General features: G+C 41.4%; 1 protein-coding gene across 2 annotated transcripts in view; it reads left to right on the top strand.

Annotated features, from left to right (window-relative positions):
• Positions 1-14179, top strand: part of OGA (O-GlcNAcase) — a 39869-nt gene that overhangs the window by 20511 nt on the left and 5179 nt on the right. The window contains exons 9-14 of one of the 2 annotated variants that reach the window (XM_077823330.1): positions 622-1232; positions 1618-1792; positions 5408-5493; positions 6369-6473; positions 8721-8806; positions 10542-10734. In XM_077823330.1, the coding sequence (XP_077679456.1) occupies positions 622-1232; positions 1618-1792; positions 5408-5493; positions 6369-6473; positions 8721-8806; positions 10542-10734 (1256 nt within the window). The remainder of the gene's footprint in view (positions 1-621; positions 1233-1617; positions 1793-5407; positions 5494-6368; positions 6474-8720; positions 8807-10541; positions 10735-14179) is intronic. The other variant, XM_077823331.1, reaches the window with a different exon arrangement.

The raw sequence follows: 14179 nt of genomic DNA, 5'->3' as shown, positions 1-14179 counted from the left end.
GAAATCCTCTAATTCAAATGTCTGTCATGGTAGAGCTCTTGAACAGGCTTTATAAATTTATAAAGTATATTCTTAGCAGCACTGTAAGGGAGTCACTAATGATGGTTTTACCTTGACAACTGATCATGTATATGAGGGACCTGATCGTTCCCCTCTGTTCGGCATTGGTGAGGCCTCATCTGGAGTACTGTGTCAAGTTTGGGGGATTTGATAGCTGCTTTCAGCTACCTGAAAGGGGGTTCCAAAGAGGGTGGCTCTAGACTGTTCTCAGTGGTAGCAGATGGCAGAACAAGGAGTAATGGTCTCAAGTTTCAGTGGGGGAGCTTTAGGTTGGATATTAGGAAAAACCTTTTCACTAGGAGGGTGGTGAAGCACTGGAATGCGTTACCTAGGGAGGTGGTGGAATCTTCTTCTTTTGAGGTTTTTAAGGTCAGGCTTGACAAAGCCCTGGCTGGGATGATTTAGTTGGGGTTGGTCCTGCTTCGAGCAGGGGGTTGGACTAGATGACCCCCTGAGGTCCCTTCCCTACCCTGATACTCTGTGATATTATTCAGAATTTAGAAAGGTTGATTTGGTGTTGGTAGGGATTGCAGACTTTCAACTTGTTTGTTCTATTCTCAGGTAGGCAAGTGGCCCACAGTGGTGCTAAAACCAGCGTAGTTGATGTGGTGCCTCTGGTTGCACCATCATCTCTAAATGCAACAACTGTGGTTACTACTGTTTACCAAGAGCCCATCATGAGTCAGGGGGCAGCACTGAGCAGTGAGCCACCAGCACTGGTCAAGGAGGAAGAAAAGAAGCAGTCTGATGAGGAGCCAATGGACATGGTGGTGGAAAAACTAGAGGACGCAGACAAGAATGTTAATCAAATACTGACAGATATTGCTGAAGCTAAAATGTCTGAGGAGCTAAAACCAATGGATACTGATAAAGAGAGCATAATTGAATCTAAGTCCCCAGAGATGTCTATGCAGGAAGACTGTGGTAGTGACGTTGCCCCTATGCAGACTGATGAACAAATGAATAAGGAACAGTTTGTGCCTGGGCCAAACGAGAAGCCTCTCTACACCCTAGAACCAGTGACTCTAGAGGATTTGCAGTTACTTGCTGACTTGTTCTACCTTCCGTATGAACATGGGCCCAAAGGTGCACAGATGCTGAGAGAGTTCCAGTGGCTCAGAGCAAATAGCAGCGTTGTCAGTGTTAATTGTAAAGGAAAGGACTCTGAAAAAGTGAGTGTGACTACGTCTTATTTTTCTTTCCTTAAATCCTAATCCTGAGCTGCATTACACATTTCCTGTAATACAGGGAGATTGTGGTCCTGGAAACTTTCTAGCTGAGTAGATCATGTAGCCCAAAGGCATGCTTTGTGCAGGGGCTGTAGGGGCATGTGAAGATTGCTGGCATTTGACCAGAGAAGCACAATTTGGCCTTCCCTGCTGTAGCAGCGATAGTGAAAGGGTATTGAACAATGGTTGTCGGTCAGAACTGTAATAAAAGAACCTATACAATTTTAAAAAAAAAATGAAGTACAGCATAGTGCAGTTTTTTGTTTAGAGAAGTCTAGTCTCTAGAAGAGTATTTTTGATCTTGTGGATCTTTTGTCTCCTTCAATAGATTGAAGAATGGCGCTCCCGAGCAGCCAAGTTTGAAGAGATGTGTGGATTGGTCATGGGAATGTTCACTCGCCTCTCCAACTGTGCCAACAGGACGATCCTTTATGACATGTACTCCTACGTCTGGGATATCAAGAGTATCATGTCAATGGTGAAGTCTTTTGTGCAGTGGTTAGGTAGGTGCACTGGGAACTGTTTTACACTCAGATAGTGTACCTTTTTTGTTTTTAATTAGCCCACAGAAAAAATATTTCACAAAATGCGTTATTTGTGGCTTATGGTCTTATTAGATCTTCATTAAAATCTTTCCTGCCTCACTATTCTGAAATACTGTTCACTCTACTTTGAATTGGTACTGGTGTTATGAGTAACAGTGTTCAGGCACTGGCGGTTAAATGAAACTTCAGTTTTTTCTTGGGCTAATGAAACTTAAATCTCATCTCTGAAACATAAGCGCTGACTTTAACTTGCTCTGACTGAATGCACACTGGACTATGCCATGTAACTCCCTTGACACCCTGTTATGTGATTGGAAATGACACTATGAAATGTGACCGCACATCAGCCATCTGCTGCTTGCTCTGTCTTGATAACGTTATTGCTGTCTTCAACAGAACAATTGCAGAAGTGACCTTTCAATGGGCCTGGCCAAGAGGAAGCCGATCCTCCCAGCCCTTGCGCATGCGAGCTTTAGCATATAAGGCTATTCTGGTGCAAAATGGTTTGCTTTAACATTTTCCAAATAGTTGATTTTTGGCAAAGGGTGGAAATTGGAGAGCTCTGTAAGTCAGCTTTTGTCCAGATTTAATCTGAGACTTTTAAACAGAGCTTGAAAGACATTTTTTGTTTGCAGCTTTTTTTTTTTGCTGAAACATGTTTTTGGGGATCCTAAGTTGGCAGATAGCACCAGCATGGCCTGGGTTCTTCTAGTGACCTCATTTTACTTTCAGGTTTCAATCCAACTGTAAGGAATATGCTGTGGACTTGCTTGATATACACAGCAGGCCGCAAAGCTGATGGTCTCACGTCACAATTTTTGTAGCTGTCACAAACCTCACAGTGGATAACCATTACACAGCCTTTGTCTAGTTCTAGTGTTTCAGTTGTTCTTAAATCCTACTAACTTGTAGATAAGTTTAAATAATTTATAACTTAGAGACAGAGAAGACCTCGCCGGTTATCAAATCAACTCAGCTAGGGCAAGGTGAAGTTCACTTGCACTTTGTGCAGTTGAAATATCCACTGATCGCTCGAGATATGAATAGTTTTAAAAAGAGGTGAGCAAATATCAGCCTTTACCATGTAAAGGGAGCAAAAAATTAATAGGTGTAAGGTCTTTGAAAAGAGACTGGTAGTATTTAGTGCAGTGTTAACATGCCTCTATCCTCATGCAGCTGAAAAGCTTGACTTAATGATTTCTTAACCTGTAAGATGCAAAAATGCTTAGTATTGTTACTCTGACTTTACATTGAGATGTAAACAGAAAGTAGTCTTTCTTTAATAGCTCAATTATTTGTTTAAAAACCTAGGCCAACATTTTCTAAAGCGGTCATCTGAGTTTTGGCTGCTTCAAGTTTCCAATTTGTGACCCCTTGGGCCTGATTTATCAAAGTTACTAAGCATCTGCTGCTCCCAATGACTGTAGCTGAAGTCGTGAATTATTTTTTTTGCCTTTTGAAAATCGGATCTAAGCTGTCTCAAGTTATGCACTCAAAAATTGAGGCAATCCACATCAGGAGCCACTTCTGCAAATATTAGCCCTGTTCAATCTCAGTCCCAAAACTTGTCTCAAGTAGGCAGAAGACCTCGTAAGAGTTCTGACTGTTGGACAGGCTGATTCCCAGGCCCCGGGAATGTGGTTTGGGAGAGGAGATAGTTCAGTCTCCTCATTCTTTTTTATTTTATTTGTTTGTTTAATTTTACAGTAGTTTAAAAAATGAGTAGATGAGGAAAATCTTCACAAGCGCTGTAGAAATGTATTCCTGCTGAATATAGCTTATGTAGGTTAAATACACTGAACCAAATTAGTTCCCACAATGGTGTGTTCAATGGGCCACTGAACGTTCATTTTCTTCACCTCTCCTTCCAGTCCAGCTAGCATTCAGTCCCTTTAAATAGTGTGGTTGTACAGTACTATGGATTACTAATGCCTTCTATTGTCTTCTTCCCCACTGTGTACAGATGGGAGAATCCTCAGCACAAGTTTCTACTGCTATTGGATGGACAGCGCCAGATGTTCGCAGCGCGTCGTCATTAATTAGTTAAAATGGAAAGGTTTTGTCTGTGAGGCAGCTCAGATAGATTAGATGTGCACTAGGCATGAACTGAAGTCACATTTGCGCAGCGACTAAGGCATTAACTATGTTTTTCATTTACACAGCTCTTCATTCACGCAGCTCTTTACTGTAATAATTGGAAGTGCTAGTTATGTTGTAGTCTCAAAGGAGAGACAAATACTGTCTTCCAAGTTAATGACTAAACCTTATAGTAGTAAAGGGTATCTTTTTACATCAGACATTCAGATGTGGGAGCAAGCTAAACTTAAATCCTGATATTTGGATTATTTTCTAAATTTGTCATACTAAATAAATCTGTTTAAAAATTATTATTAAACTATCGTATGTCAAACTTGGTACATTTTGGGACTCTCTGACTAGCACAACATAATTGACTATATTGATCTGAGACTGTTACTTGAACAGGAGGTAGATTGCTGTCCACAAAAGGAAAAGAACTTTTGCGCTGCTTATCTTATCAGAAAACTAGGCAGGTAATTGTAATCCCTACGCTAAACATTCACCTAATCTTGCCCTCTCTCAAAAATATCTGTTAATTGGTGTTAAAGGCTGTAATGCTTGGCTAATGGAACAGTCTTAAATGCTAAACTTGCTGATTAAAGTAGAGTTTCCAGTACTTAATACATATTCTAAGCTGAGCGTTTTAATGGGCCTCATGTGGTTGGTAGGAAACCTAGTGTGACTGACATGCTTGAGGAGGAAGAAATAAGATGCTAAAAGCAAGAATAAAACTGTTCTGCTCAACGGTTCTTTATTAATTTCAATCAAACTGTGAATTCATTGCAGTTAACTTACTGGCCTCTTCAGCATGTCAGTAGCACTGTAAATACATGGTCCAGAACTGAGCTAAGTTGGCCTTTCTAGTCTGTTGCAATGAGGCCACTGTTCCATACAGCTGTCGTAAGTGAGTCAGACCATTCCATGAATTTTTTTACCAATCCTAGTTTTCTGACAAGATTAAAACAAATAATACTAAAATGTGACTTCAGACAGGTCCAATTTTTTCAAGGGGCTGTGGTAATGGAATTTGTCTTGTATTATCTGTTCGATGAAATTTGCAATAGTAGCTATTAACCAGGCCATATTGCTTCCAAAATGTCCTCTTCACTAAGGACATGATGCTTCTGCCATAAATGTACAGGCAAAAGAATGTACAAAACAGGTCTGGGAAGCTTATATCATTGCACAGATCTCATGCCTCCCGGTGTGGGATGAGGTGTATTATTGGCTTTTTAAATACTTACTTGTCTGCTCGTTAGCCCATTATCTGAAAACAGTAACATAGATATTGCATTTTATTTATCCATTAAGGGCATGAGCACTTAGAATTTTTACAAATTGTACAACATTATTACCGCCTCCCCCAAAGTCCTGGATTATAGCTCAGTTAGAGAGCTTTTTCCACAAAGTGTATGTTAGCTTTTTGGACATGTTAGACCCCCCCAGGAAATCCCCCTTCTCGTAACGTTCTCCGCTTGGATCTGATCTCAACAGGGTGTCGTAGTCAATCTTCAGCACAGTTCTTAAGTGGAGACCAAGAACCCTGGGCCTTTAGAGGTGGTCTAGCAGGAGAGTTCCAGGTATCAATATGACTTCACAACTGAATGACATTTTCTTTGTTTTATGAGAAACCTTTTGTTGCACAACAGAGGTCTGGAAGGATTGGTCTGCCGAAGGCTTTCTGGTCCAAAGTCCAATTAGCCTTACAGCTTGGTTTTAAAATAATTTTCCTCCCCTTTCCACAGTAATTTCTCAAGGAGATGCTGCGTGTCCCATGCGCCCGCGAAGCGCAGCGGCTTTAGTTGTACATTTCACATTGTTTCTTTGCAGGTCGCACAGCGTTTTTATCTGCGCCCGCAATTGCACAATGCGCGCATGCTTGTCTGCCAATGGGAATTCCATGAGCAAGAGTGTGTCACTGACACAAGTTTTGATTCTTCTCTAAACAAAATTGTAACTCATTTACTGGAAGGTTTCAATTGGAGAATATTCTTAAACCTCTGTTCACCATGTTCGAATTTGTTCATGGATTTTTCAAGTGCTGTACTTTTTCCCTCTCACAGGTGCTCTGCGCGCAGCAAATAGAATCAGCGCATTGCTTTTGGGATAAAGTGTCTCCTCTGGCCAGTTAACCCTCTTCAGACCAAACCTTTCCTCCTGACATGCTATGTTCTTACACAGAGACAGTGTAGATATGATTGGTATAAGTATGTTAAAGCAGAAATGAGCTTAACATAAACACCGTTAATGTGCTGTTACAATTGCATATTTTAAAACACCAATTGGATAATTCCTATTCAGATAATAAGGTCTTTGTATTTGTAAAGCATACCAACCCCACCATCTGGGGTGCCTGCAGTAGCAAATGTTAATTTGGGAGTCTGCAGTGCACATGCCAGAGTGCGATGTCTCTGTTGCCTTTCAAACACTCATATTAAGTCTTTTGTTTTCACAGCGTTTGCTGCCTATTGATGGGGCAAATGACCTCTTTTTTCAGCCACCTCCGTTGACGCCAACTTCCAAGGTTTACACTATCAGACCCTACTTTCCAAAAGATGAGGTAACCTCTGACGTTAATGAACATTACTGTTCAGCACTGGTTCCATTGGCTGTTATGCTGCCCCAACTGGCTCTATTCCCTTGGTTAATAATATGCTGCTTTTTCGTATCGATTTCTAAGAGCAGTTCATGTACTAGTAAGCCTCCTAATCTTCCTGTGAGATGCAAGTGTCCTTGTTTGTAGATTGGGGGGAACTGAGGTAGAAAGGTGAAATGACTCTCCCAAAGTCACACAACAAGTCACTCTCAGCACCAAGTCTACAATACATAAATCCAGACACTAGTCACCTTTTCTAGCCACTAGCCCATTCTCCTTCTCTAAAATGAAAACTAAGTGATAAGCTATTGCAGGATTTCTTTGGCAGTGTATGTAATATAATGTGCTGTAAGTTAATCTTTTTAGCGACTGCATATATATAAATATATACACACATATATATATACACCCAAAGTATGCACTTGATGGTCAGTCTGGGAAGTGCCACTGAATTTCAGCTTCTGCATAACAGAATTACTTGGGGAGCCCATCACTGCTGGTTAGCTGCTCTTCCTGGTTTGTAGACTTACAAAGTAAGCACTCGGATTTTCTTTAAAGTGCTTAACTTAGCTTCAGGTTTTTTTCTTTTTTCTTTTCCCCTCAAGGAGTGGCTTCTAAATGGGATTTGAGGCTGTCATTCTCAAATAAGTCTTATACTGTAAGTTTACACTGCTTTAGTGCCTTTCCGATAAAGGTGTTTCCCTATGTCCCGAACAGCCCTATAATCTAAGGCCTTGTCTAAACACGATTACACTGCCTTAACTAAAGGTGTGATTTAATTGGTATAAAGAAAAGGAGGACTTGTGGCACCTTCGAGACTAACCAATTTATTTGAGCATAAGCTTTTGTGAGCTACAGCTCACTTCATCGGATGTATGCAGTGGAAAATACAGTGGGGAGATTTTATATATACACAGAGAACATGAAACAATGGGTGTTACCATACACACTGTAACCAGAGTGATCAGGTAGCAGTGCTGCTGGTAATAGCTCATGTTACCTGATCACTCTCGTTACAGTGTGTATGGTAACACCCATTGTTTCATGTTCTCTGTGTATATAAAATCTCCCCACTGTATTTTCCACTGCATGCATCCAATGAAGTGATCTGTAGCTCAAAAAGCTTATGCTTAACTAAATTTACTAGTCTCTAAGGTGCCACAAGTCCTCCTTTTCAGTTTACGGATACAGACTAACACGACTGCTACTCTGAAACCTGTCATTAATTGGTATAGTTAAACCAGTGCAAACCATTGTGTGGACATACATGTATCTGTTTAAAAATATTTACATTGGTTTCATTTATACTCTTGTATTGACTGATGCAAGCTAAAGTGAGAAGCCAGGTTCTAATTGAAAAAAGAAGGAACACACAGGGCTTTGCACAAGTTTAATTGAATCTTTAGGGGTGGAATTTAATCATCTAAGTGACTTAGGATCACAGGCCCTGTTGACTTTCAGTGAGACTCATTCCCCTAAGTCCCTTAGCCAGATTTGAAAATCCCAACCTAAAATTATACCTTTAGTAAAACTGACACAAATTTTTGCATAGGCCATACCTAAGACATGCTGTCACAAAGAGTACAAGTTTTGGAGAGGGAGAATCTGATTATTAAGAAAAAGGGTGAAGACTCATCATTTAGTCAACTTGTATTCAAACAAAAACCTAGTATATGCCATTTAAAATGTCTGATCCTATAAATAGGTTAGCTTTTCAAATAGAGAAATTCTGCTTCTGCTGCTGAAGGGCAGTAACTCCTTAATATGAAGGAATCTGTCAGGACATATCCAGCCCTGCAGAAGTACCTTGTTTTGGTTGAATATGAAACATCCCTGTAGCTATTTAACATTACAGCCCGTTAAATATACCCAGAGAGCAGTTAGTAATTAATGAGCATGTTTAATGCTCTTCATGGTTGAGACAGATGTTGACCTGATCTTCAGCATTCCTTTCCTGTTAGAAGCATTGTGGGTGTGAGGTTTTTTGAGGCAGAGTTTTAACTAGTTGCAAGAAAGATCCTTGAAGAGTCTTTAACAGATAAAAAATGCTTTACATGCATCCATGCAACCAAACTGCATATTGAAACTTGTTTCACAGTGGAGAACTTATTAATAAACTCTCTCTAAGGCAAAATTGCTAATCAGTGTGTTTATCTTAAATAAAAGGGTGTTTTGGAATTAGAAAAATAATCATTCTATGTCTGTTTTTAGGCATCGGTGTATAAGATTTGCAGAGAGATGTATGATGATGGAGCTGATCAACCTTTCCATAGTCAGCCAGACTTAATTGGAGACAAGTATGTAGGACATCCTTACTTTTAAAATTTGCATGTATGTCTGCAGCCATTGTAATTCTGGTGTGCTGATATTTATGTAACATCAACAGTGTGCTGGGTGCTTTATGGGTCTCTGCACTGAAGAGTTTTCTGTGTAAATAAAGCATAGATAATTGAAGAAATGGTGAAACAAACACAAAATAGCAGAGTGGTAATAGACGGGTTTTTTGTTCGCTTGTTTTCTTTCTATTCAACAGCGTAGTTTTCAGAGAAGAGGGGCTGAGTTAGGGGTTTTTGGACCTCTTGGAAGAAGCTTGTGTTCAGAAGTGATTTGTAGGAGAAAGCAGAGATGCCATGGACTAGCTCCTAGAAGGTTGTGGTAGGGCATAAGATTGAATGGAAAGGAAAATAGAAGGGATAAAAGGAAAAGTGTAAAGATCGGAGAAGAGACAAAACTACACTCCGGAGTGGACTACCACTCCTTTTTCACTTCAACTTCTGAAAAGTATAATTGAATGGCAGTCAGACTTCCAAGACAGTAGTTGTTACTCCATTTATGCTCAAATACCTGTTTTATTGAAGGTTTTACTTCCAACTCGTCTCTGTACATTTCCCCGGTGTAGACATTCTCAGCAGTGGGTCAGCTGAACTGGTGGTAGCACCCGTGAGAATTCAAGTATAAACAAGGTTCCTGCAAATTGACCTTTTATCAGTTTATGATTCGATATACTTGCAGCTGCTTTAAAGTGGTGGGCCTTCTACACTAGGGCTTCCACTGGTTCAGATCTAGTGATAGCACTGGTGGGAGTTTTCTTTAACATTCTGGATGTAAATGTGGTTTTAGTTATCCCCTGTCCTTTTTGCTTCAGCTTCCTTTCAGAGTCTTGTTTTATATTGTGTTTAAATACCTGAGTTTGTCTTGTAAAACATTCTACTAGCCATCAACTATCTTTTTAAGGTACATAAATGTATTTTATAAAAATGTGAGGTGCATCACAGATGAAGACAAGATGCACTCTCCACACCACAGCCTAAATACTAGATGAAGAAATGACAAGTGAGATGAAAGCAGAAGGGAAGACTGAGCTTTTTAGCTTCTTGAGCATGAGCTATTTGAGTTCTTCCCATCTTGTTAATGTTTTGATTTATTGAAGTAATGGGGGCAGCTCTATTGTGGGGGACAGGAAGAGATGAGTAGAAATGGGATAAAAAAGAAGGTAGAAGGAATGGTGGGGAGCGGCATGGACATGTCTGCAGGAACTATTGGAACGGGTTGAAAGAGATGGTTTACTGCAACTAATCAGAAGAAAGGAGAGTTACGTTGCAGACTATAGGTCTGTTGGCAGGGCATGTCACTAGAAGGTTCTATTATTGTTCCCTCAGCTCCATAACTATGGGAAGGGTGGGCTCACTGGGGCCCTGGCAGGAGGAAGCCTGTCCATTGCAATGGAATGGCAGCTGGGTCTTAATCCCCTTTCTGAGCTCATGGCCTGAGCACTTCATATTTGATTTTCTACATCTTCATAGCTGCACTCGCAATTTGTGCAAAGTGGTGGTGATTACACATGCAGTATGGAAAATGTGGTCCTAAGTGACTGAGTAGATCAGTGCCTTCATCTTCCACCCTGGTATAATGACTCTCCTTCCTTGTGTACAGTATCCTCACTATTAACCTACAAAGACAATACCTAGTTTGAAGTGACTTGTTGCTTTGTTTCTGTGGTGAACTCACCAGATACTGCTCTCCTCTCTGCAGGTTAGTGGGAGGCCTGCTTTCCCTCAGTCTGGATTACTGCTTTGTCCTTGAAGATGAGGATGGCATATGTGGCTATGCTTTGGGCACTGTCGATGTAACACCCTTCATTAAAAAATGCAAAATTTCTTGGATCCCTTTTATGCAGGAAAAGTACAGTAAGCCGAATGGTGATAAAGAACTGTCTGAAGCAGAGGTTAGTAGTCCCATGAGACTGGAATTATGCTGAACGTTACAATCCTGTTTTTTAAAGAGGTATTTGTTATCCACTTGCCTTATGTGCTTTCTCATCATTAGAACAGCACGCTTCGATCTGTGGAAGCATTTATACCATGCCTATCCTCCTCTGAGACTGCCCTGCCTCCAGCTCTGACATTCAAATCTAAGAGTTGTTAATGCACATCAGTTGTGACAGCAGCATGTAAGGTGGGGGAGGGCCTCTTGTTTGACATGGCTTAGGTCCTAGGCACAACCTTGAACTGCTCTTGGAGAGGAATAGAAAATCAGCACATGCTTCAGAGAACTGGTATAATGTGCTCCTTGTGTGGTACAGCTATGCAGATGGTCAGAATGCAACTATGCAGATGGACCATAGCAAGGTCCACACTGGAGAGATCTGGTATCTTTATCAGATGCGGGTAAGACATTGATCATCAGCTACATTCAGAAGTCAAGGGCCAGCCTGGGAATCCAAAAGCAACCTAAATGAAGTGCAGACAAAACCCTTCAATAGAGGCAGTTAACACCCTGCTATCTAGTAGCCTTCCTGTTGCCTCTACCAGCATTACCTTAATCTTGTTTGGATTGAGTGTGTTTACTGTAACTTCCTCTTGTGGTTAGAGGTACTAGAAGAGCATCAAGGAAACACCCTTGATGCCTATCATCCACATAATCATAGCACCATCATGCAGATCACCTCACTATGTCCCCAAGCTTCTAGAGACTCAGGTTAAATAGTAGAGGTGTCAATAGACCCCTACATGAAAACCCTCAAAGCAGATAAGCAGTTACCAGCGTCACCGTCTATCATTTGTCTGTGGAAAATTGAATCACTTGAACCATTCTTGTCTACTCTAGGGTCCTCTGAGTCATCAGAACCTCATGGATGGTATCAAAGGTTGCCGAATGGTAAAGGAATAGTCTACTACCAAGATCAGTGCAGTCTCTGGCATACCTTAGCTGAACCAACAAACAGTCCAGTGCTCAAGCTCCCTCATGCTCCTGAACCAGATGGTTCAGTAAAGCTGTAAAGCTGGCTGGAAATGGGAGGGGAACATACATATCCTCTTCTGACACAGATCTGTAATACAAAAATGCCATCTGCACACCTGATCCAATTGACCTTGCCTGCAAAATAGAGAATACTGTTTGCTGTGAGGAGTTTCATTTCTAAACAGCTGTATACTCTGTAGAATGGGTTTGATTAGAAGCTGTCTTGATTATTTCCTCTCCTATTCTTGAGGGTAGGCTGTGTCTGGGAAGGTGGTGCTCCAGTTTATGCACTAATCCTGCAGAGTGGAGACTTCATGTCTTGACTGTTCTGGAGTCTCTAATCTCTGCTGTTGTGATGTATTAAGTTTCAACCTTGAGCATTTGATCCATTTAAAACTAGATGGCGCAAAGCACTAGTAGGAAATACACTGCAGTAGAGGACAGGTTTTGCATTTCCAGAAGATTAAAACCAAATTTGGTGTCTTGCTCTCTTTACCGGTGGACCAACTTCAGATAGCAAATTCTTCAGTTGGTGAGGCCACCCCACTCACAGTTGCATGGTGTGCTGCACTTAATCTTCCTGTAACAGCTCACAGGGCAGTGAAGCCCCTCCAAGACGCATACAAAGGCAGCTGTCTTGGAGTATCGAGAAAGGAAGTGCTGCTTCCCAGGACAGAATGGGTTCGTTTCCCTTTACAGATTCCCACCTTTTTAGTGATATCTTGGATTCCATGTTGGCCGACATCAGAAGAGTGTTTCTTCCATTCACAGCTTCTTAGACAGTTTGATCCAAAGTGTTCAGCCTTCTTGAAGACCTTTTCAGTTATGCACTTCCCAAATCAAATACCTCCTGAAGACCAAACTTTATGCAGGTAATGGATCCTCTTGTAAACAAGGAGACAAACCCAGATCCACCCAGTCTTACTGCCCTTTGCCTATTTTGGGATTTCCCTTCCAGACTACAGTCTGAGAGGTAGACTCTTTTCCCACTGAGCACATTGGATAGATGGTCTTCTCTCTGAACATGAGCTGCTACAGTGTCCTTGTTCCTCTCACTCATCAAACTGTTCTCATTTCTCCCTTCTAAACCTTTTTAATTCAAAAAAGAGGGCACGTCCTATCTTTGCCCACTTAATTTAACTGCTACATGTTTTTAATGTCTATCCCTTGACCATCTGGTTCAGGAGCATACTTGAGTTAGCTGTGGTAAAGAAAAGACCAAGGAGAAAAAGGTTCATTCTAAGCCTGATGTGGTTCAACCAGTTTGTGAAGTAGCAACAATTCTGACTGGAGACCTTGCATGCCATTTTGGTAGCTTAGGAGTCACTCAGATATCTATAGACTTGAGGGACACATATTTAGACTTCCCCTCCATTGAAATCCATCAGTGACTTTTGCAAATCACCCTGCACAATCCCAACTGCTGTTATTACTCCCAGGCTTTCGTTGCTGACATACTCCAGCTCATGACTATAGTCATGATGCTTCTTTCTGTTGTTCTTTACTTGGAAAGCTAGCTCACTTGAGCAAGTGTCAAGGGAAGATCTTAGAATACAGTAACCAGGGAAAGGGGAAGCTGACTACATTTCAGGTATCAGGCCCTGTCCTCTTGTTTCAGCTTCTGCACTGTCTCCTTTGAGGATGCTCCCCTCCCTCCTGGACTGCATGGTGTCCTGTTATGACCTGATTTCATGGGCACAGGACTGTTGGGAACTGCAACAGCTGGTGATTGCTGCTCTGAGGATCAGCAAAGATGACTTGGGCTGTGTCCCCATTATCTGTGGGTCAGGTCCTCTCTGAGATGATTGCATGACCACTGGACCCTTCTGCACAAAGTTCCCAGACTGCAGATTACAGTAGATGTAAGCCTTGAGGAATAGGACATACTCAACAGAATGGCATTATGCCATGGGCAGTGTCTTGAAGATAAATGTACTAGTACTAAGTGCTGGGTGACTGACTGTCATTAAGATCAGTGCAGAGGTTGCCACGTTCTGATCAGGATGGACAATATGGCATTGGTGGCTTATCTCAGTCACCACTGAGGCAGCAGGAGCAAGATCCTAGCAATAGAATCAAATCTTACTTAGATAGGCAGGAACTTTCTGGACCTTTGTGTTTCTGGAAATCCAACATTGGAGTGAATTGACTGGCATGCAGCAGGTTTCTCCCAGGGGAGTGCTCTCTAAAGACTCATCTTTTAGATGACAGTGGACGCAAAGGAACCCAGGTACTGCAGCAGGTAATCAGACAGAAGCTTTAGTGCAGGATGTATTTTTGTTAGATGCTTACACCTTCCCTCAGCTTCTACCGATCTGGAAAGCATTGAACACATTAGGTCTCCTGATCCATGTTATATCACACTGGCTGAGAAAAATTTGGTTAGCAGATTTCTTGGCCCTGTCCAGAAGACCAGCATCCCTGTCCCT

Source organism: Eretmochelys imbricata, chromosome 7, assembly GCF_965152235.1.
Source record: "Eretmochelys imbricata isolate rEreImb1 chromosome 7, rEreImb1.hap1, whole genome shotgun sequence".
Lineage (NCBI taxonomy): Eukaryota > Metazoa > Chordata > Testudines > Cheloniidae > Eretmochelys > Eretmochelys imbricata.
The sequence above is the reverse complement of the archived record's forward strand: the minus strand, read 5'-3'. Positions and strand labels throughout refer to the sequence as shown.